At 38.9% G+C, this 21,421-nt stretch overlaps 2 protein-coding genes and 1 long non-coding RNA gene across 6 annotated transcripts; 2 read left to right on the top strand and 1 right to left on the bottom strand.

Annotated features, from left to right (window-relative positions):
• The first annotated feature begins 65 nt into the window (after window positions 1-65).
• DNAJC9 (DnaJ heat shock protein family (Hsp40) member C9) lies at window positions 66-4,161 on the top strand. Its single transcript, XM_062579658.1, has 5 exons — window positions 66-287; window positions 368-514; window positions 634-888; window positions 1,661-1,747; window positions 3,483-4,161. The coding sequence occupies exons 1-5, from the start codon at window positions 108-110 to the stop codon at window positions 3,600-3,602; spliced, it is 789 nt and encodes a 262-aa protein (XP_062435642.1). The 5' UTR covers window positions 66-107; the 3' UTR covers window positions 3,603-4,161.
• FAM149B1 (family with sequence similarity 149 member B1) lies at window positions 3,778-21,337 on the bottom strand. 4 transcript variants are annotated; one of them, XR_009958899.1, is made up of 16 exons: window positions 21,249-21,337; window positions 20,297-20,401; window positions 19,458-19,590; window positions 18,321-18,463; window positions 17,532-17,651; window positions 16,751-16,921; window positions 14,873-15,060; window positions 14,450-14,589; window positions 13,815-13,868; window positions 13,241-13,353; window positions 11,832-12,038; window positions 10,411-10,537; window positions 9,954-10,079; window positions 9,277-9,358; window positions 6,995-7,223; window positions 3,778-4,412 (listed from the first exon to the last, which is right to left on the bottom strand). XR_009958899.1 is itself a non-coding variant. In XM_062579655.1 (15 exons), the coding sequence occupies exons 1-15, from the start codon at window positions 21,296-21,298 to the stop codon at window positions 7,150-7,152; spliced, it is 1,833 nt and encodes a 610-aa protein (XP_062435639.1). In that variant the 5' UTR covers window positions 21,299-21,337; the 3' UTR covers window positions 3,778-7,149. The 4 variants fall into 4 exon arrangements, 2 of the variants coding, with proteins under 2 accessions (XP_062435639.1, XP_062435640.1); XR_009958900.1 differs by having other exon boundaries at window positions 7,089-7,223; XM_062579655.1 differs by having other exon boundaries at window positions 3,778-7,223.
• On the top strand, window positions 7,059-19,600 carry LOC134142524 (uncharacterized). The gene is made up of 3 exons (XR_009958901.1): window positions 7,059-7,265; window positions 8,023-8,086; window positions 19,357-19,600. It is a non-coding gene; the product is annotated as an uncharacterized LOC134142524 (long non-coding RNA).
• Window positions 21,338-21,421: the final 84 nt, after the last annotated feature.

Here is a 21,421-nt window from a genome sequence, read left to right as displayed (position 1 = left end):
GTCCGCGCGTGCGTCGCCCCGCCCCCTGCGCGCTCAAGTCTCGCGAGACCGGCGCGGGCGGGAGCGTTCGCGTTCGCGGGCGGCGCGGCGGCGGCTGCGGCGGCGGGATGGGGCTGCTGGAGCAGTGCGAGGCGGCCTTCGGCTCCGCCGACCTCTACCGGGTGCTGGGCGTCGCCAAGGGGGCGGCGCCCGGCGAGATCCGCCGCGGCTACCGCCGCGCCGCGCTCCGCGTCCACCCGGACCGCGCCGAGGCGGGATCCAGGGAGGAGGCGACGCGGCGTTTCCAGGTGAGCGCGCGCCCCTCGCCTCCCCCCGCCCGCTGCCTCCCTCCCTAACGGTCCTAACGGTCCTAACGGTCCGGCCGCAGGTCCTGGGCCGGGCGTACGCCGTCCTGAGCGACGCGGAGCGGCGCGCCGTGTACGACGAGCAGGGCACAGTGGAGGAGGAGGAGGAGGCTGAGGTGCTGCGCCCCGAGCGGGACTGGCAGGAGTACTGGCGGCTGCTCTTCAAGAAGGTGAGCCCGGGGGTCACCGCGGGTCCCCCTCGCGAGGTGTCGAGCGGCACCCCGCTTCTGGTAAAGTTTCTCCGCCGAATAAGCCCTGTCACTCGCGACCTGTCCCCTCTTACCTTCAGATCACTATAAAAGATATTGAAGACTTCGAAAAGAACTACAAGGATTCAGAAGAGGAACTAGATGATATCAAAGCAGCGTATGTCGATTTTGAGGGTGACATGGACAAAATAATGGAGTCTGTGCTGTGTGTGGAATATACAGATGAACCGAGGATAAGGAAAATCATACAAGAAGCCATTGACTCTGGAGAACTCCCAGCCTACAAAGCTTTTGTAAAAGAGTCTAAGCAGAAAATGAATGCAAGAAAAAGGAGGGTAGGTTACATCAATCAAAGATAACAGGGAAGCATTATTAGTATAGGCTTTTAATCTTTTTTTGTAGAATTAAATGCAATTGTTTTTGAGAGACGTTTGTCACAGGGATTGCTGGCTTGCAGATCTTGCTCAGAATCTTTGACTTTCACATTTAGTCACTTTTTGTTTCCCCACCCCCCAAAAATGTTTTTTACTTTAATTTCAGTCAATTTGTTCTGAAAGGCTTTGAATGGTAATAGACTGTTATTTATTTCTTCTCTTTGAATATGGTTCTCAATGGCTTATCGTAGTTTAGCATGTTCACCAACTTGTAGCTTAGGGAATAAATTCAGGGAGTTTAGGAGAGTATACGGAGGAAGTATAATAGGCTTATTTGTTGGCAACACATGAAATAATATTCTGGACTAAATGGACTTTTTCTCCAGCCCATTTGGGATACTTTGTGTATTGCTACATTATATGCACATCGTGGCAATTGGTTTCTAACTGAAAGAAAATGTAACTGTTGCTGGGACAAAAAAGTTGGCGGGGGGGAAAGCATCCCATTGTATTCAGCATTGTGAAACAGCAAAAACTGGCCTGCTCTACCAAACTGAGGAACCTGAATGGGCTTTTTGATTGGTGAGCCGTGCATCTGTGGCTAAACTTGGAGATAGTTCATTATGATTATCCATATATAGACTGCAAAAGCTAAGTGTTCAGTAGCTATTACAAGACTGTGTCTAATAATGTGCAAAACACTTTTCTTCTAAAAGCTAATTTGTTATTTTAGGCAGAAAAAGAAGCTAGAGAGGCAGAAAAGACTAAAGAAGAACTAGGCCTTGGTGATGGAGAAGATGATTTGAAAGCACTGATTCAAGTAAGGCTCTTTTTATCTGATGAAAAAAATTATCGTACTGGCTAACAGTTGTGTTTTCCCTGAGCATCTTTGTAGTTTGGATCCTAGTAGCTCCTCTTACTAAGAGCTTCCCGAGATTAAAATCTGACCTTAATGTTAACTATGTATGTATTTTAGTTAATAGTCACTAAGCATGGGATCCTTATTACCTGAGTCCTTTTAAAATGTAATAAGTTATTCTAGTACATTCATCCTTGCTACATGGACAATTAAAATATTTAAGTTCTAGTTTTAGGTGGTTTGGGCATGTTAATGGTAATTTCTTAAGGGAAGATTCCACAAGGGTAGGAGTGATCTGCTGTGTGATCTTTCTATGGTAAAGTAAAAATTCAGCCTGTCATCTTTTAATGTGTAGGTTAGAAAACTGCAGAGATTTTGAAATCTCTCTCCTGATAGCAGCATCCATCTTTGTATTTGTCAGTTTGCCCATGCCAGTGTTGTCCAGTCAGTAAACAGCAGTACGAGTCAAGCTCGTAGACTTGAGACTCAGTCCTGAAAATTTCATAGATTGTACAAAAAGGCAGGGAACAAATATAGGAGTTAAGAGATTTTGGTCTGTAGAGAGGGACAAAAAGAAGTTGTTCAGAAATCCGCAAAACTTGCATTAAGTTAGGCTCCTGCTTCTTCCAATCAGTCTGAGAACAAGATAGCTTTGAAAACTGTTCTGCTGTGAAGACAGGCCTTGCTAGCATGATCTGTTCTCCTGCCACCCCTTAACTGGAGGTCTACAGTCAGTGCTGTTGTGCCAGATAATAAATCTATTTGTTAGCCAGATATGTAAAGAATACAAAAAAAAAAAAAAAAAAATAGTGCAGTACTGTGCTATTAGTCTGCCAGAAATCCAAGACTTGCTGATCATTGGCTTTGCACGTGAATTTTGCATGTGCTTTGTTACAGCTGTAACATTCAAATGTATTGATTTTTCCTCAGTGGCAGGCAATTTCTAATGCTTGTTTCCTTTGAAAAGGTAGTGACCACAAGGTTTCTAATCAAGGGAACTGGCATTTCCCCTTTACTGCAGTTGATGTTAGCAGACTTTTGGGATTTAGAATTCCTGCTGTATTGGAGGTTAATAATGAAATGTTCATTAGGGAATGCTTGATTTTTTTGAGATCCTCTGTTTCTCCTCGCCATGGTTGTAACAGCCTGGCTGCATTTATCTTCCATAAATGCTGTACAACCATCACTTTGAGGGAGCTTAAGGAATGCTGAATGGATTCTAAATGAGTGTTCCTTTAATAAAATAAATCCTTTAAATTGTTTTTTTTTTTATTTGAAGCTTAATATATCTTACTATTTTGCTTTTGTATTTTAGAGAATGAGGAAGTGAACAGCCTGTTTAGGTTACGTTCTTCAATTTTACTTTTTTTTAATGTCCAGTAGGCTTCCTAAGATGTTTGTTTATAAATCATTCCTCAGTTTTGAATTAATTTTGCATCTAAATTAGAATTTGCTTTGCTAATCCTAGACTTATGTCTTAAATTTTTATAGCCTCTCTACCTCCTTCTTGATACTTCCAGAACTTAGGTGTGCCTAGAGTATACAATAGGCTTTTGCTTAATAATGCTGTACCTTCTGTGATCTGTACTCCCTATCTAATACATCCACAGTGTTATGTAATTACCCAATTTCATTAGAATAATCTGTATTTCTCAGAGATAAACATTATATATTTATTTTCTTGCCCTTCCCCCAGAGTAGAAATAAAGATCGAAAAAAGGAAATGGATGACTTCTTGGCACAACTAGAAGCAAAATATGGGAATAATTCAAAAAAAGGAGGAAAGAAGGCAGCAGCCAAGAAAGGGAAGAAGTAAAGAACTGTGTAGGCTGGAAAGTCAGGTATCACTTTGTATGGGAACATTGTGTGGGTTTGGGAGAATTTGGGAGGTATTCTGGAGTACTCTTTCCAAGTGTGTATGCATCAACTTGCTGTGACTGGGAAGTATGATACAGAACGCATTGTGAACAAGAAAGACAAAACATTCTGCATTACTGTTTAAAATCCTTTAGTTGATCTTTGGTTAAGATCAAACAGATTCTTGACTAACAGTTTCGTTACAGTAAGAAAGTGCTGTGCTGTTTGGATGTCTGTATGTTAAACTTGTGTTGAAGCACATTTGCTCCAACTACCAGTTATATCAGTATGGCTTATGGTAAAACAATATGATTCAACATTTTTGAGAGTCTTAAATGTTTGTTTGTATGGCTTTTTAGTTGGAAGACTTATCTTTTTGTGTTGTTCATACACTTCTGTAACAAACTTCTTGGTGTTTTTAATGGTCTGTGTACATGAGTTCAACGGGCATTTTCAGGTATTTCAGTTGTTTTATAAAAATACTTTTGAAAATTGCAGATTTAATAAAGTATAAGATTTTGCAAAACACTGTGCTATCATGTTTTCCCAACCCTGCATGTGTCATTTTCTAATTAACTGCTCAAAATCCAGAAAATGATACTGTTGACTCTTCTGACAGATTCAAATCAAGTAAATACCGGATACTTCTATAGCAGCTAGAAATATGGCTGTATTCTTAATAGCAGCATCAGTGCTGGTGATACTAGGTCAGATGGAAGGGCCACTTGGTCTTATTATCTGGTCTTTGACAGTAACCTGTAGCAGATATCTAAGGAAAGATATGAGGTTAGAGTAAGTAAGTGAGTGACTTCTCAGAAATTCTCCTAAAATTCTCTAACATGCTTCTCGAACTAGATATGAGGTCATTAACAATAATAAAAAAAAAAACAGAGCACAGTTGCTTCTCTGTGTTTTTAGGCTCCATGATGTTCTATGGCAAGGAGTTCCAAAGCTTAAAAATGTATTGCATGTTACCTTAACAGCATCACAGTCAGGTCTGCTGTAGGATGATGGAGTGGTTAGTTAATGAACTCCTGGTTTTGTGTGCACTGTATTTGTCAGCAGTTCATTATTTCAGAAGTGAAGAAAGTACTTTTGTAAGATATACAAATATTCTGAAGTTTTCTTTTCCCCCGCTTTTTCAATTTTAAACTATTTAATGCAGTGTGCAGGGATATGAAATTTGAAGAGTAACTAGTTTTCAAGTTGCTGTAGCTTGATGGAACAAAGTCTGCTTTATTTTCTGGATCACTTCTGAAAGGCTTACGAGTACTTAGCTTTTGAATTAATAGTCCTCATTGCTTTAATGATATAATTTAAGAACTAATTATTTAATACAGCTTACTAGGTAGAAGTTAGACCTGTAGAATGGTAACTATGTTCCTTGCGAACTTCTACTTTGCTACTTTCAACAATCATCCTGATTCTCAGAGAATGCCTTATATCATTTTGTTGCATAACAAGCAGGACTTGGACATTACTTTTACTATACAAAACATATCTGATAGTGTGGGGCAACTCTCTGGTATCAACTATTTGTACAAAAAACAAGAATTATCTATGATGAGATTGTCTTTTAATGTCTTTAACACATTGACTCCCCTAGACTATGAAGGGAGTTATGTTATTGTTATGTTACTAGAATAACATATTACATTATGTTACTAAAAGTCTAGTGATGTTTATGTATATCTTCAAAATTTTTTTATGCTAGGGCTACAGAAAACTAGTTTGGTCCCTGAGGCTGGGCTGTCATCGTATTGTTGCAACCTGAACCACTTTGATCAAGTTTTAGCAGGGAGTACTTTTAATTTCCATAAAGAAAGGAACCTCTGTATTGACCAGAATGACACTGGGGCTTCAGTTTGTCATGTTATGTGTTTGTCATGTGGCAGGTTTGTTATTTTAATCAGCTGGCCTACTATGGCACTGATATAAAAAGGATTCTTATTTCCAGTTACCCTGAGGTAAGTAAATGATACTGCATGTGGTTCCACTAGTCTTAACCATTAGAGAAATTGTATTTCAAAAGGGTTTAGTGACTAGAAGCTTCTCTTTTTAGCATCCATTTATCTTTACATATAAATAGGACTTTTTTCCTTGGGGAAATATGACAGTGGGAGTTAACCTAGTTATACTTCCATAGTTTCATTTTGCTTTCTCTTCCCTTCTTTTTGATCAGAGCATATTTCAACTGACTGGACTGAAGAACTTTAACCTATGTTAAAAATTTTCAGACGTCTTGTAGATAGCACTAACATTTAGTAGACTGCATCATTAACAGTGGGGAGATAGTAGAGCAACTTTTTATAAAGAACACCAACAATTTTGTCCTTATTAATAATAGTTTTAAAATCACAGTTCATAGTGGAAGCTTAGAAAAGATGCTTATTGGATTATAAAAGATGGCAAAACTTCTCTAATAACGGAACAACTATTTTTGTGCAATATCCTAACTTCGTTAAAAATACGGTAAGTGGTTATCTTATCTTTACCTTATTTGTAGTCTGGCACTTACTGCTTCTGAGTAAGGCCTTCAGTTAATCATTTATTTTGAAAAAGCTGGTGTTTCGTGTCTTTTTTTTTTTCTGGAGCTACAAGAGCAACTACAGCTAAAGCTAATACTCTCCAGGCTGCCTGCTGTATCGTGCAGAACACATCTACTAAAAAGGTATGTTGCATCAGAGCGTGGACGTTGAAGTTCAAGTACTAAAGTACTTAGGTAACTGCAGGATGGGCTTTTTTAAAAGGTAACTGACTGACCTATGGAAATTACCAAAAAATAGCTCACCTGGAAGAAAAAGTACTTTCTTTGAATATTGCCTGAAATTACCTGCAGTAAGAGACTTTTTAACCCCCTTGAAAATCCTTCTCAAGTCACTGAGGAAGAGGTAGTAGTATATAACATAGGAAGGATCATTAGCGTGCTACCTTAGAAGCTGTTAATGCTAATATTGTTTTACTAGGTTATTTTACCCAACTGCATTAGTATCTGGTGCTACTACTACAGGATTCATAGTTTGTCCAAATTGAGTTGTACAAGCAATATCCTATGCAGTTCCTGCTTCTGATAGCGTAGCATTGCTTTAAAATATATAAACACAACTTTAAATGTAGCTTTAAAAATTTAAATTACTAGTGCCGTGGAAGGCCTGACTACCTTTCCTAGAGCGAATGGAAAAATCAGCAGGTCCTGCAGTACGTGCCTGTAATAACGTGAACCAGTCACAAGCCAACAGTGATTAATGGGAGAACAGCAATGGCTTATGCTAGATTTTCTAGAAATTAGGCTTCATTATCCACTGGAATATAGCTTTTCCTAGGGGTAGGAAGTGGAATGTGTAAATATACCCCTTCTAATCTTTGGCAGCTGCTTCTTAGTTCTATATAAAAATAAGACTCTTCATAAGGAAGGGTGTTTGAAAATTCAGTAAACAATGCTGACACTGTTGAGAATAGGTGATTCATGACTTTGTGAAGATGGATGGATGCTTCTTTGTGACATGTTATAACCCTTGTTTGCTTTTTGTGACTGATCCGCTTCGACCCGGGGCTTTCGCAGAACCATGCAGCTGAAGACCTAGTAAATAGAGATCGTGTAAAATTTTAAGGCTTCTGGAAGGTATTAGAATTAAGTAATGCATCTCCTTTAGCTTAATATTAAAACACTTATTTTTCTGGCTTTTTATTCTACTGTGGTTAACAACTGCATTATGTATGACTACAATGTATTTTTGAAAGCTATTGGTCAATTAATCAGTAACTTGAAGAAATTTAAGCTTCAAAAAGTTTCAAGTAACTTTTAAGATATCTTGCTATTCCTTTTAGCCTGAGGCTCTCTTAAGAGGAAAATAGTTATGTATAAAACAACATGTGCAGCTGAAAATTAAAAGTTTGAGAAGTAACTGGACTTCCAAAAGGAGCAAGACTGCCATCATAGTTGTTGTATTGTTGAAAACTGCTGTACTCACTTATCTCTCATGAAGTACAAGTCCAAAAACTTTGTGCTGATTTTTTTTTTTTTTTTTTTTTAGTCAATACAGCAGTCATAAAACTCATCTCGTATTTAAAAATGCCATTTGGGGGGGGACAGACACTTCTTCATGTTAGTAGGAAACCACTCCCTATCAGGCAAGCTAAAAACCCAATCTTGTCCTCTAATAATTATCCTTTTATATGCTACTTTAACCTTTGCAGCTTCCACTAACTTTTACAGTTTCTGTTCTACCTTGCTAATATACCCTTCTTGTAAGGGAACTCCTGATAACTCCATAAGGAACCTCAAAAGAGCAGGATGAAAGGAATTACCTTTAACTTGTCTAAACGGACCTACTTTTCAGGAAGTGTATCTAATGCTCTACTCTGTCCACCCTTTTCAGGTGGAGATGATTGCTGACTTGACTTTGTACTGAAGCTGACATTGAACACGCAAGGTGAACTCAGGTAAGAGCTATAAAGATGGCATTTGGCAAAGCTGTTCCAGGGTACAAAAGCTGGCTTTCTGTTTTGCCGTACTTTCTGAACAAACTCACTTTCTGGCTGATTAAGCTGGTGCTTCTGAGAGTTCAAAGCCCATATCCAGCCAGTTTTAAGTCATCCTGTGCAACAATGCGTATTTGTGTTGCATGATACAAAGATGAGGACGTTTTCCCAATAACATATTTCTATTTGGTTTGACTGCTGTACAATGACAAGTAGAGAAAGCAACCAACTCTTTCTACAATGATCCCAAGATCTCTGAATGTAGAGGTGAAGTAAGATAGATACATTGGTCTCTTGTACGCTTGTGAACATGCATGGAACTTAGTATTATACCTTGCTACTTTGAAAGTCAACCTGATGTGTGTGTACCTATTCTAAAGCATACACAAAAGACTATTTTCAAAGTGTATTTAAGGAAACAAAAACTACAGAATTAAGGAAATTACTTTGCAGTGAAAGAAGGGAAGCTGGGGAAAAGAATATACAGTACATTCACGACAAAAACATCTGCCTACCTCCTTGATGCTTTGATCAATCAAAAATAAGTAGTTTGGGATGAACCAGTCGACTTTATGGAGTTATTTAACATAACTTAACTGTTTCAAATCAAACAGTACCAATATGTTCCAATTTCAGAGTATGCATCTCAACTTGTACTGAATCAGTGAACTAGCTTTAAAATATACTTTGAGTTGACCTAGAGTAATTCTTTTAAGATTCAGTGCAGATCTAGTACAGTTTCTTTCAGATGTAGTGCAAATAGTTTCTTTCACACATACTGCAATTTGTTTTAGTTATAGAGCTAAGCAGGAAGGAAAAAAAAACAAGTAACCTTGGGCAGAAAATTAATTTTAAATTAATTTAAAATAACTTAAATTTGTGACTCCTGCTCTTTACTTGTCAGGAGAGGAACTGGGGCTTACTACATCAAGCATCTTTGAATGACACAAAATACTAGTTGGTAAAACAAAATGCACCAGTTCATATGCAAGTATCAAACTTGTATAATGAAAAATTACAAAATGAAATAGAACTGCTTGAGAAGCCTCCTCATTGTGTGTACTTGAACCATCTAGGAAATGCATTCTTATCCCAAAGGCCTGCATGTTACTTGATCTTATTAAATTCTATGATTGGTAACATAAGCATACCTGCACCTGCTGATCCTCTGTTTGTCCGGGGTTGATTACTATAATCAGTAACAGTGCTAGAACGGTGATGCTGTGCATCTGGCTGAAAGACAGTGTGAGTTACATTTGCATATATATTTTTTTTAATGTTAGTGTTATAATACCACACAAAACCAGAACATACCATTTTCCTGAGCTATCAAATTCACAAGATACTGCATCCTACCTTTGCCTTTGTGAATATAGCTGTAGGAACGAACTCTGAAAGTCTGTGCAAATCTTTAACATACCCTCTCCTACCCACGATTCTTATTAAGCCTCCACGGAAGATGCTAGATTAATAATACAGAGGATGGGTGATGCATAGAGTTATCCTCAGTCTCTCCCACAAGCCCATCTCAAATTTATTTCAGCCTGTCCAAGAAAGCACAGTACTATCAGCCACATGGCTGTGTAGAGTTATAGTGAGATGGCTGAAGCATTCCCAATTAAATGACCTCGGCTATTTGTTTCAGAAGTGCCAAGCAATAAGGCTTCTGCTAACCTCTGGATATCTAATCTAATGACTAACCTGATGGGCTCTGTAGCACACCAATCACCTATGACACTTTGTTCTCAAGTAATGTTTACCTATGCTAATTGTCAAACCCCCCCATTTAAAAACAAGAGATGATTTGGTAGAACTTGCTGTGCTTTACCAAGAATGTGTTTGTTGTGTTAGGCCTGGAGAAATGATCGGGTAAGAAAATCCTCTCCTGTAGCTGCAGGCGGTTATCTGCATGTGTTGCTGCACTGTGAGCTCGACTTGAGTTCCCTTGAGACTTCTGTATTGAAGAATAAAAAAATTATCACCTTCTTTGCAGCAGTGCATTAAAACAAGTAATTAGTCTAGGAATGAAACCTAATTTTGCAAGGTAATAATACTACACCCATTCATGGGGAGGACAAAAATTCTTGCATATATTGGAATTGAAGCATTCGACTCTGATTCATGCTGCTGGTCTAAACTAATGTGGTGTTTTGTGTATCTCCTTCATTTGCTGTTAATTATAACACACATAACCCAGAACTCAAGTTTGCTAATTTGGTCAGCAATTGGTACCATTTTGTACTTTCAGATACTAAAATTAAATGGTCGTGTCTACGTAAGGTTACCGTTTGCCTCTGGGATCCTGTAGCGCTCACATATTCTGTCACATCAGTGGTACTAATAGGTGGTAGGAGATTGTTTCGGCTCCGTGGCAGTGGGGAGGGAGAGGTCAGCTGATCATATGCAGTCGGACTAAAACGCACAAGTGAAAATAGAAGACACACTGTTGTCAGTTTTTAGATTTGGCATTGTATAAAGCAAACAGTATTAAAACTAAGAACAACAGCTGTAGAATTCTACTACAAGATGCTGGGGTTAGGATTGACTATGGGAAACTGGATTTAAAAGATGAGTTGTGCAGTAGGTGAAATCTGACAATTTCTTTTCATCTTTTAACAAGAACTTCTGTTTTTCAGGATGTTTAATGTTAACCATAGAGGCAAAGTAGGCCTGGGAAATGACAGCCTAGCAGAAATGCTAGTAGACAGATAAAAGCTAGTTGGTGGTTAAAAAGCATGTTAGCAAGTACATTTTAAAGGAGTGTGCTAGGTGGCTGGTACTGCAGAGTGTAGGTGTAAAACTGCCTTCACAGACAATTACTACAGAATAATAGAACCTTGACTGCCCGTGCCAGGGAGGGCATTATTTCCTCCTCTTTAATTAACTGCCTTTCCGACGGAGTACTGATTACTGATCATCTTCAAGTGCTAGGCTCAAGTAAACAGCTAGCCTAGAGTGTAGCAGCCTGTATTTTAAACAGAACAAGTGAGAAAGGACCATGTTCCAAATACAGTTGTAGCTCTTCTATATTTTGCAAGCATCAAATAAAACTTCTGGGGGAAAACACGAGGCTGACACCTTCTCCTCCATCTTTCCTTCGATTATTTGAAGTAAGAGATGCAAGTCAGAGCTCAGTATGAAATTCTAAATACTGGACTTTCTCACTTTCTGCTACAGTGCCTTGGGCAAGAGACTCTGTCAAATCATGACAGAATATTGTTACACCTTCCATCTTCTAGCTCACAATACAACAGTCATTTACTTAGCTGTTTCTTTGTAAAAGCTACTGCTTTACTCAGTCCCAAAAAAGTGGAAGACGCTTGATTTTTGTGACCATAGCTGTCAAAATTTTTGGTAGAATTTCAAGAAAATAGAAAAATAGGAAAATAGGCTATAGAAAAAGATAGCTGAGTATCAAACATGGGATGGTATTAAGTTTGGTTTCCTGGTAATGGACAACCTGAGGAATATAGTACCTCCTCATTCAAATGGCATGTTTACACTATTCACTGTATCACAGGTTGTGGCATTGTAAACATTAACTTCAGAAACTGGTATTTCTCAGAGGATTACGCTTTAATAAGCGATTACTTTTTTTAATCAGAAAAATTCAGATGCATTCTTTCCATTCATTCGGCTGCTTTTTGTATAGGTTTGGTTCTCTAAATCTGATAATTGGCAGTGAGAAACTGATTTTGAAACGTACAGTCGAGTTCCCCTGATGACATCATCCACAGATCCTGGTGTCCCAGTACGAGAGTGGTTTGTGTTGATGGGATGCAGAGTACGTGGTGGTGGGTTTCGTCTTCTTGCAGAATGTGACAGAGATGACGTACTGAGCTCTAGAGGACGATTTGGCCAAGTTCTGGTTGAGAGGACAGAACTGGAGCCTGGCCGTTTGTCATCCAGGTCCCTAATAAAAGAATCATGGAATCAAGAGAGACATAGTCAATATGACTGGTGTCACCCTGTTACCGAAGCGGTGATCTATATGCTACGTTAGTAATGTTATATGTGGACGTAGGTGGTGGTGTTTTCATTTTCTGACATAAATAACTGCACAAAGTAAATGACAGTGAAACTAGAAAAGGATAGGGAATGGAAAAGAAAAGGAAAGTATAGCTTTATTCTTTTCTGAACCATACACTGTTTGACTGAAGATTTCCATTTAAATGGAAGAACTAAACAGTTTAGTTTCCCCATCCTATTCTAAGCTTTCTCTCTCTTTTCAGGATGTCAGTTAATGCTAACATTAATGGCACATCAGTTCATTAAGTGGCAAGCCAGCAGCAATAAAATATAAAATCTGAGACTGGATATCTTGAAAAGTATATGAATTCATCCTTCATCTTCCTAAACAAAGCTTGGACAGAAATAAAAGGTATTTGTTGTATATAACGAAACCTCCATATAACACAGGCCACCTCACACAATTAGCAAGGATCCACAGTGTTATTAACAATTCCAGTAATAAAACTGTAGCTTGTTACAGAAATAAGCATCCATTTTTTTTACCCCCAGACAAATTTTGAAGAGGAAACTACAGCAGTATTTTCCTTCCCATATCTCACTCTAGACAAAACTAATCAAATAACTGCATTTTACATTCTCGATCAGTCAACTTGTTCATTCATTCAAGTCAGTTCTCCTATAAGCAGGAAGTTGTACTAGATGACCTTCAGAAAAACCTAAGCTATTCTAGGATTTTAACTTCAAGGGGCAAGAGTAAGGAACACACAGATAACCTCAAGGCTTCCCAAGATTATCATTATGGCTACTAGGAGTTAAACAATTACGTTTTAATTTAATGGTCATCAGACCTGATTTAACAAGATGCTTCAGTATATATCTATGTTTAAAGTTACAAATACCTGTAGCAGGTTAAATAGGCTTACATATTATCTTATGTTAACCACAACAGTAATTAATTTGCCATATAAGCTGAAGTGTACTTAGAAGTATATTGTATCATACAGGACAAACAAACACACAAGCAAGAAAATAATTAAGAGCTGCTTTTTCCAGCATGGGAGATAATCTCACAATATTTTGGGCTGGATTCCTCTCAGTGTGAGAAAGCTCTATGTTACAACAGACAAAATCAATAGCTCTTACAGTGTTTTCTCCATTATAGACAGATTCCTTTGCTGTAACTGGATCCCATGGATCACCAGCAAGCCATTTAGATTACGTTGAGAGCCACTACTGGACCCTTGTGAAGGATTTATCTGAGTTTAAAAAAAAATTAATTACAATTTGGCAATGACACACATATGCACATATGTATATATTTGGTCTTTGAAAATAATTTTGGAAAGAAACTCATTCCTTCCAAGATACTCAGATATATACTCATTTATATTATTCCTCCATCTAAGATGAACATCTTACCATTCCGTTTGTTCTTGCAAATGGTAGTGCACAGAAAATATATCCTGCCATGCTATGTTACAGTTAGTATCTTCCAAGTGAGGCTCTCATTTGCATGAAAAAATCTGGCAACAAGGACTATAATTGGGAACTTTATAAAACTCCTTTACAGTGTATACTGGCATTTATTTTATGTCAAGAACAGAACTGGAAACTCCTTTCCTGAAATTCAGGCTGATCTGGAAAAATATCAAATTCCACCCACCGCAACAACAGTAAATAGAAAATACCAGAGCTTTAATTTCTCCAGCATACATACTTGAGGTGGTTTTCTCCTCTTTTTGGTTTTGCGGCCACATCTGGTTTTTGGGCACTACACATACAATAAGGGGAACGTGAGGAACAGGCAGGGGTAAGAAATAAAGGAGAAAGAAATAAAAAGACATAAAAAGGAAAGAGTTGAATTAAAATTGAATGAACAGAGATAACACCTTGGTGCTCACCACCATAAGAGCATATAGTCCTAAAGTAGATCATATAGTGTCTAAGGAAAAAAAAAATGTTTTACAGCTTCATTGAGATTTGTTCTCTGTTGCCTGATGGGTTAGATATTGCTAAGCCAGTGAGAATGGCATGTCTAACACATGCAATCCTAGTTCTCACAATTTAGTTCAAATTTTAAATATAGAAAGAACTACATCATTAATGAGCAAAATCACCATGTGGTTGTCCAATACTGATATATAAAATGCTAAGTTTTAAAGAGAAAAAATAGGAATTAAAAATTTTAACTGGGGGATAACAGAACTTGGGTGTTAGAAAGGACAGTCAGCAACCATGCAAAATCCAAACTAGTTATGTATCTAAATAGTCCCCCAACATACTTGGATCTGTTTGCTTAGGTAGCATTGTATCAATTCAGCCCTATGCAAGCCACTAGCTAAAAATACTTACCGGATTTGATGTCACTGAGGGCATTTTAGTTTGTGGCATGCGAGGTAACAACACTGGCAAAGGTTCAAAGTGCATCAAAGGGCTTCCAGAATCTGCTCTGGTTGTTGTTGTTTCTATTGCTATGATATTTTTCTCGTCATCTGTACAAAGCAACACAAACAGAGAATCCCTGTCAATACAGACTATTTGCATTATTACTTGTGGACCTTACTATGAATCTATTTTTTAAAATACAATCCTCCTAGATAATAAGCTCTGTTTAATCTTTTCAAGTTTTGTTTCATACTGTTAGTAAATAACCCTTTTTTTTTTTTTTTTGCCCTGAAAAGATTATTCCCAAATACATCTCCCTCTCACTGCATCCTTGCAAAATTAAGTAACTGAAATCTATTTCTGAGTCTTCAGTTTAACTGTGATCCTTACCAGAGGCTGATCCTTCCCAGTGTCTGCAGATTAATTCCTCCATGCAGCCTAGGACTTCACTCCACACATCATCAAACACAAATGTGAGCACAGAATCTTTCATGCAGGAATATGGAGAGATAGGAGGAAACCCTAATTTCCGTCTACTAGAGGAAAGTCCCAATTTCCTCTCATGCAACTCCTCCTCCCTGTAACAAAGTGAGCGTTATCTGTACCATAAATACATATTCTCCATCTCCTGCATTTTCGTTGCTGTTATTTAATAGGACTATAACATCCGCTACAGCTTTACTTCTGTTCTCTCTTAAAATTGAAATAGATCAAGACTGTTGGCCAAATAGCCTTAAGACAGCAGAAGTCTTCAGCAGAAGTCTCCTGTTTATCACATAATGTCATTTTCTAAGAGTTGATAATACACCAAACAGCAGTATCAGATGACTTAGTCCAATACTGAAGAAGCAAGCTTCTGTAGATTAAGCATTTGAACTTTTATTTCCAGGATCTACTGCTGATCTAAAGACAAATAACTGAGAGAATCACCTTACCGTTGAATGCCTTAGTTGCCCCATACAGAATTACTGTAAGTGATAATTCAGGAATAACAAGTACTTTAAAAAGGAGATCAAAATTCCATTTAAATATAAATATTCATAGTTACAGTGACATTTGTTCATCTCATTGTTAGGCTCCATATCTAAAAATCTCTATGGAATTCTGAACGCAGAGAGAAGGATGCTACTAATCTTGAATGTTTAATGCCACTTTCTGCTTGCTGCTTCAGCAGCCACCAGGTGCTCAGGGCAAAGGCTTAATTCAGTTTTAGAGAATTAGACGTACTCAACAAGAGAAAAAAATAATTAACAGCAGTAAAGGACCTTTGCTGCAGACTGCTCCACAATGCAAGAAGTTTTCTGAAGTCTGAAGCCTGGAGGACAACTGCTCAAAAAAAAGTGTATGTTCATCTGGCTGAAGAAACTTTACAGCAGGGAGAAAAAACACTGATGCAGATACATTTACTATGTCTTTACTAGCTGCTCCCTGAATTAATACTTAATACCATAAAGGTACAAACCTTGAAAAAAAGGAGAGACCACTAGAAGCAGCTATAACGCGTTTTGCCTATTTCTATAGAGACAGCAGTATTGTTTGCTGTAATAGTGGTGTCCCTCTGGCCTGTTCAAAGCATGTCACCTACCAATTTGAATCTCATGGTCCATGCATCTAAGTGGTTTTATTTATTAAAACCAATTAAGCAGTTAGCAACTGACATTACCATCCAAAGTCCTTATCCAGGCCATACGTTCATATTGTAAGGCTGAATAAAGTTAAGGGGCAAGAAGAATCCTCTTTATGTCACCCGTAATTCTTTCTTCTTTAGATAAAAATAGAGTGAATTATTTCTTGGCAAGCATCATATCCACACTAATTCTTCAGTTACCACTGAAAACCTGGAAATGTGCAGTTCCACATAAAAAGCTAGTCTGTACAGTTCAGTACAAACAAAAGCAGCACATTGCTAATGCATGACAAACATTAATGTATTTGACTTAATATTAAAAATAAATGCTATTTGAATAAGTTCTATTCAATATGCCAAAATGTATCAGGCTATTATGAACTATTGAAATGAACTATTTAAACTACAAAGGGAAATGGCTAGTATGAAAAAAATGTAAAAAAAATGCAAAATAAATTGTTCTAGGGGATGGATAAATTCCCAGTGCCCTACCAATCTTAGGCTTTTTGAAGGTTCTACAGAGGAAAGACATCAGGAAAAAGTTTTCATCAAACACAAATCTCAAAACCAAATATATATGTCTTAACAGCAGAAATTCCGGGACACTAGTGCTAGTTACTATCATAGTATTCAATACCTACACATCTCTGCAGTCAAATGCTAAATATTCCTCCATTACACCTTCAGAGACAATTACTCCATCTTCACCTTCTTCACTCTCTGGAGAACACAAGGTCGGAGACTTGCAATGGTCAGCCTTTTTGTGAACAGGAGTAACAGAAAGAGGTACCTTCTTGCCAAAAACACTAAATCTGAACAGGTGAAAGTTTTCAGAAAGCAGAAATGAAAAGAAGATGTTATTCCACTTGTAACAGTAGCATCTGGTGAACTGAGAGGCTAAGAGACAATATGGTAGGTAAGGCTAGGTATCAGGGAGACCAACAAACACATGCATTGATTACACAATGAATCCTTTAGTTTTGTATGTTTTTAGTTCTTACTCAGGAGCTTGAAACTTCAGACAAAGCTCAAAGCTAATTAAAAAACATTCCAAAACATTAAGAAATAAAAGCAGTAATAATGGAGAGGTTTGCATCTTTGAAGCATTATACAAGTTTGACAGATGACTAACAATAAGGGCAAGTGCTATATGTACAAATCTTTAGGAAGTCAGCAGTAGCGAAGTTCTTTCCACTTACTGCTTTACTGTAGTTAACAACAAGTAGAGCTAGACGGTCTTGCTATTCTGAATGTACTTCTTTTATTTAAAAAAAAAATGCTGTGTTCAAAACGCAGATTTAAAAAAAACGTTCAAAAACTTCCCTTCGCATATTGCTCAAGAAGAAGCCAATCACTGCAGTCCACTGAGAAGAAAATAACCTTCCCATCTTGGTGCAGTCCAGATTAACCACTAGCACTTACTCATTAGAATCTTTTTCTTGTGGTGAACTGGCATCTGATGAACCTAAACTGCCAGAAGGTGAACTTGAATACCATCCATACCCTTCATCTGTGGGAATCACTATCTGCTTCCCCACAACCCTGCCATGACAAAAGGCAAAAGATAAATAAATTAGAAAATGTTGAAAGTAAAATTCTTCAATTGTGCAACAGCACACAGCAGCAAATACTAAAGATTCTGTTGTGAAGCTATGCAGTTTTATTGATGATAGTTAACTGTGGTTTGGGTTGTTCTCCCTAGTACAGATTGCTTCAAGTCAATAAAATACATTAAGAAAATTTTGCTGCCTTTTTTTTTTTTTTTTTTTTTTAAATACTCTGCTAACTGGCAGACTTTTGAATACTGACAAAATTGTACATGTAAGGCAAATTTAAAATGTAAGCTTCCATATAGCCATAAGGACTGCTGCATTGGGGTAGGAGAAATTTTTAATTATTTTTAAGCTCATTGCTTTTTGCTGTACCATACATCTTTTCTAAGAGAATTTTGCTATGGTAAGACCAAGTCAGTTGCAAATAGCCATAATCCTCCTGCAAAGAACAAAATGTGAGATAGCAGAATGTTTATTAATGTCATCAGCAGGCAGACTAATAAAGTGATCTTTATCTTCATCTACTGTACCATTGCATAAAATCACCCTGCTATTAACACTATTTCAAAAAACAGCTCTTAGCATCATTGCTCTTGCTCTTTTATAATTCTGTCATGCTACTTACATTAGGCTATAAATAAATAAATAAATAAATAACCTGAGATGAGGAAAGCTGGATGTCCACTCTTGGCATTCCTCCTGCAGTCCCTCAACATGTACATTTTCTTTTTGTTCATAAAGAAGCTCATCAATTTGTCTGAACATTTGCTGAACTTGTCGCGTGGCAGCTTTATCAAATTCCTGGAAAGTCATCCAATAAAAATCTAGTGAATAATATTTTGAGGCTTTTTTGTAATTGAAATTTTTAAAATTGAAAAGGCACCTGTTTGCTTAAAGCTTAGCAGGACGGATTTAAGCAGTAAGGACCTCCACTGCATTGAAAGCCATTAAATAATTTTTCAGTGGGAGATGATGCAGACTGCTGCTAGGGCCAATGTTAGCTATGCAGAAAGCTTAAATTGATGCAACAGAAAAGCTATTAAAAGGTTTTGAAATATCTACGTTAAGTTAGAAACATAATAATTTGCACGAAATAGAACACAAAGGATAAAATTCAACAAGATTTTAATGAAATGGAAAATGTGCTGGGTGAAATGTCCACAGATAACAACAAAACAAAAAGCAATGCAGGCTGGTGTAAAACTTCATGAAAAGAAGGATGTTGAGGATCTTTGCTAAATGGTGTTGTGTAGGTAGGTAGAAAATGGAGTTGTTTCTTGAGTAATTCAAATCTGAACAGTTCCCATCTCTGTCTCACAGAAAACCTTTGTTTTGGCAGATGGAGAATAAAAGACATTTTTAAATTAAAATAATGTTTTAGGAGCTTACTATGTTCTGAGAAACATACAAATATCCAAAGGTTTTCAAAAAACTGAAGTTTGATAAACTCAAAGTGTGTATATCATCCATTCCCATTTGGGATTCCACAAGAATAGCATTTTTTATGTTGTGTGTGTATATGTTTACTTATTTATTTATACGTTAAATATATTTGCACCATCAACATTTTAGATCAGGAATTCAGAATACTAATTAAGTACAAATCAAGTATGTGTTGATCCAAGAGGAAGGAAAAGATGGGGAAGAGTTCAAAACAATACTTTTTCTATAACCACATTATTTTTTATTTACAGATCCAGTCCTCATCCTTATCCTGAAATGTACTTCCAATGGTATTTCAATGTCTTTCTACTCACTGTGCTAGATTTGGATTGGATGACTATGTTCAACTCACATCACAGCCCCAAGAAAAGACTGAGCTGTCCTCAGTGGTGGTTCCTGCATAGCTCTGACTAGCAGACCATGAATTCCCATGATCAGCTGAAGTAACAGAAGGGTAATCAGTTTCCTTCGAGATTTCAGATTCACTGAAATGCACATGTTGAGAAAAAAAGAAAGAAACGGTGATAAAGAATCACAAAAAAAGTGAGTTATTAAACTTTTCATTCTGTACAAAGCAGCACAGATATACCAGAACAGGTCTCAGCAACCCTTCCCTAAGGAACCGTTTCCATACGGTAAATATTTAAGTTAGAGGCATTTAAGCAGAAAATATAGCATGTATTAATCTGCGTTGGAACTGTAACTCCTAATAACCTCCCTGGCCTAAGAAGTCTGGAGGGTCAAGATTTAAACATTGGTTTTCCAAAAGTTATCTTAGCTACTCTGCAGATGATTTCTAGTTCCAGTTCCACATCCCTCGAGAATTATTATCGCCCTTTCCCCCTTGTTTCTGGCATAAAATTAAGATGCTATTTACGGGTTGGGAACAGAACGTAGGTACACGCCAATTCTTATTTCCAAAACGCACCTGCTCCCCAGCACATATCCTGGCTTGCAAAATGTACTGCACTGCCTAATGGAACTGAAGTAAAGGCCCACCATCTCAAAAACCTGAGAGTGCAGCCCTGCCTCTTGAGTACCCACACAAAGGACCTATTCTGAAAATGATACAGTCAGGAATTAAAGCCTAAGTCTTACTAACTGTATTACTCTGGCACTTCTGTGAAGGCGACATAAAAGTGACTGTTTTTCTATTGCCTCCAGAGATACATTTTATGTTATCACCAGTACCTTGAGATCTCTCCATAGCTTTCACCAGTGAGTGTGGCTGGGCGCACCTCAGTTTCCAGTTCTGGCAAGGGATGATGCTGCAAGGCATGTTTTGTAAGTCCTTGCCTAAAATGAGAAGTTGAGCTTGGTATTAGTTATAAACATCTACAGAGTTCCAGAGTACTACAGGGTTTGGTGTGTGTGTGTGTGTTTTTCCCTCTCTCCAAGGAATGCATTAATTTGCATACCTGACCTCGTTTATTATTAACAGGCTAGTTCCTGTTACCAAACTTTTAGAACTGAGACATCAAAACTAACTCCAGGCTAAACCTGGGAGTTAAGGGACTTTGTTTAGAAATCACTGTCTTCCTTTAAACAAACTTAAAATACTGCTGTGAAGTAGACAGCAGCTCTATAAAAGCAGATGTAACCTAGCTGTCCCCCCCTGGGCACCTCCTAATACAGACAGAGCAACGGTGGTGTCTGGGCTCGAGCACGAGGAGCCCTTTCTGCTGTGATCGCTCTGCCGTTCGGGAGAGTAAGACTAGACCAGAATTAAAAGTAAACAAGATTCCCCCTCCCCCCCCCGCCCCGAAAGGAAAAACTCAAACCCACAAACAAACCCCACAAGCGCTAGTTACCTCTTGGGTCAAAAAGAGGCAAGCACGGGTATTTAATCGCGTCCTGCCAAACCCGCACGCTCCGGTGCGGACTGCGGCCGCTGACCACCCCAAGCCCGCCGCCCGCGCTGCAGCCGCAGCGCTGCTCCCACGAACCCCGGCCCCCACGGCGGCCCCGGCCCCCCGGCCCGGGCTCTCAGCTCTGCCCCGTTTCTGCCCCGCCGGGCGGCCCCCGAGCAGGCCCGAGCGGGGCCCGGCTGCCGCGGCGGGGTCCGGCCCGCGCTGGGCCCCGGCGCGGCGCAGCGCAGGGGTCCGCGGCGGGGCCGAGGCCGGGGCAGGCGGCGGCCACTCACTTCTCCCGGGCGCCGGGGGGCACCGGCTTGCGCGCGTATCGCGAGAGCATCCTCCGCCCGCCTCAGCGCGGCGCCGCCGCCCGCCGCCGCCGCCGCCGCCCCGCCATGGCGACGCCCCGCCCCGCCCCGCGTCGTGTCGCGTCGCGCCGCGCGGCGCCGGCGGGGCGGAGCGG

The sequence above is a fragment of the Rhea pennata genome, chromosome 7, assembly GCF_028389875.1.
Source record: "Rhea pennata isolate bPtePen1 chromosome 7, bPtePen1.pri, whole genome shotgun sequence".
NCBI classification, from domain to species: Eukaryota; Metazoa; Chordata; class Aves; order Rheiformes; family Rheidae; genus Rhea; species Rhea pennata.
The sequence above is the reverse complement of the archived record's forward strand: the minus strand, read 5'-3'. Positions and strand labels throughout refer to the sequence as shown.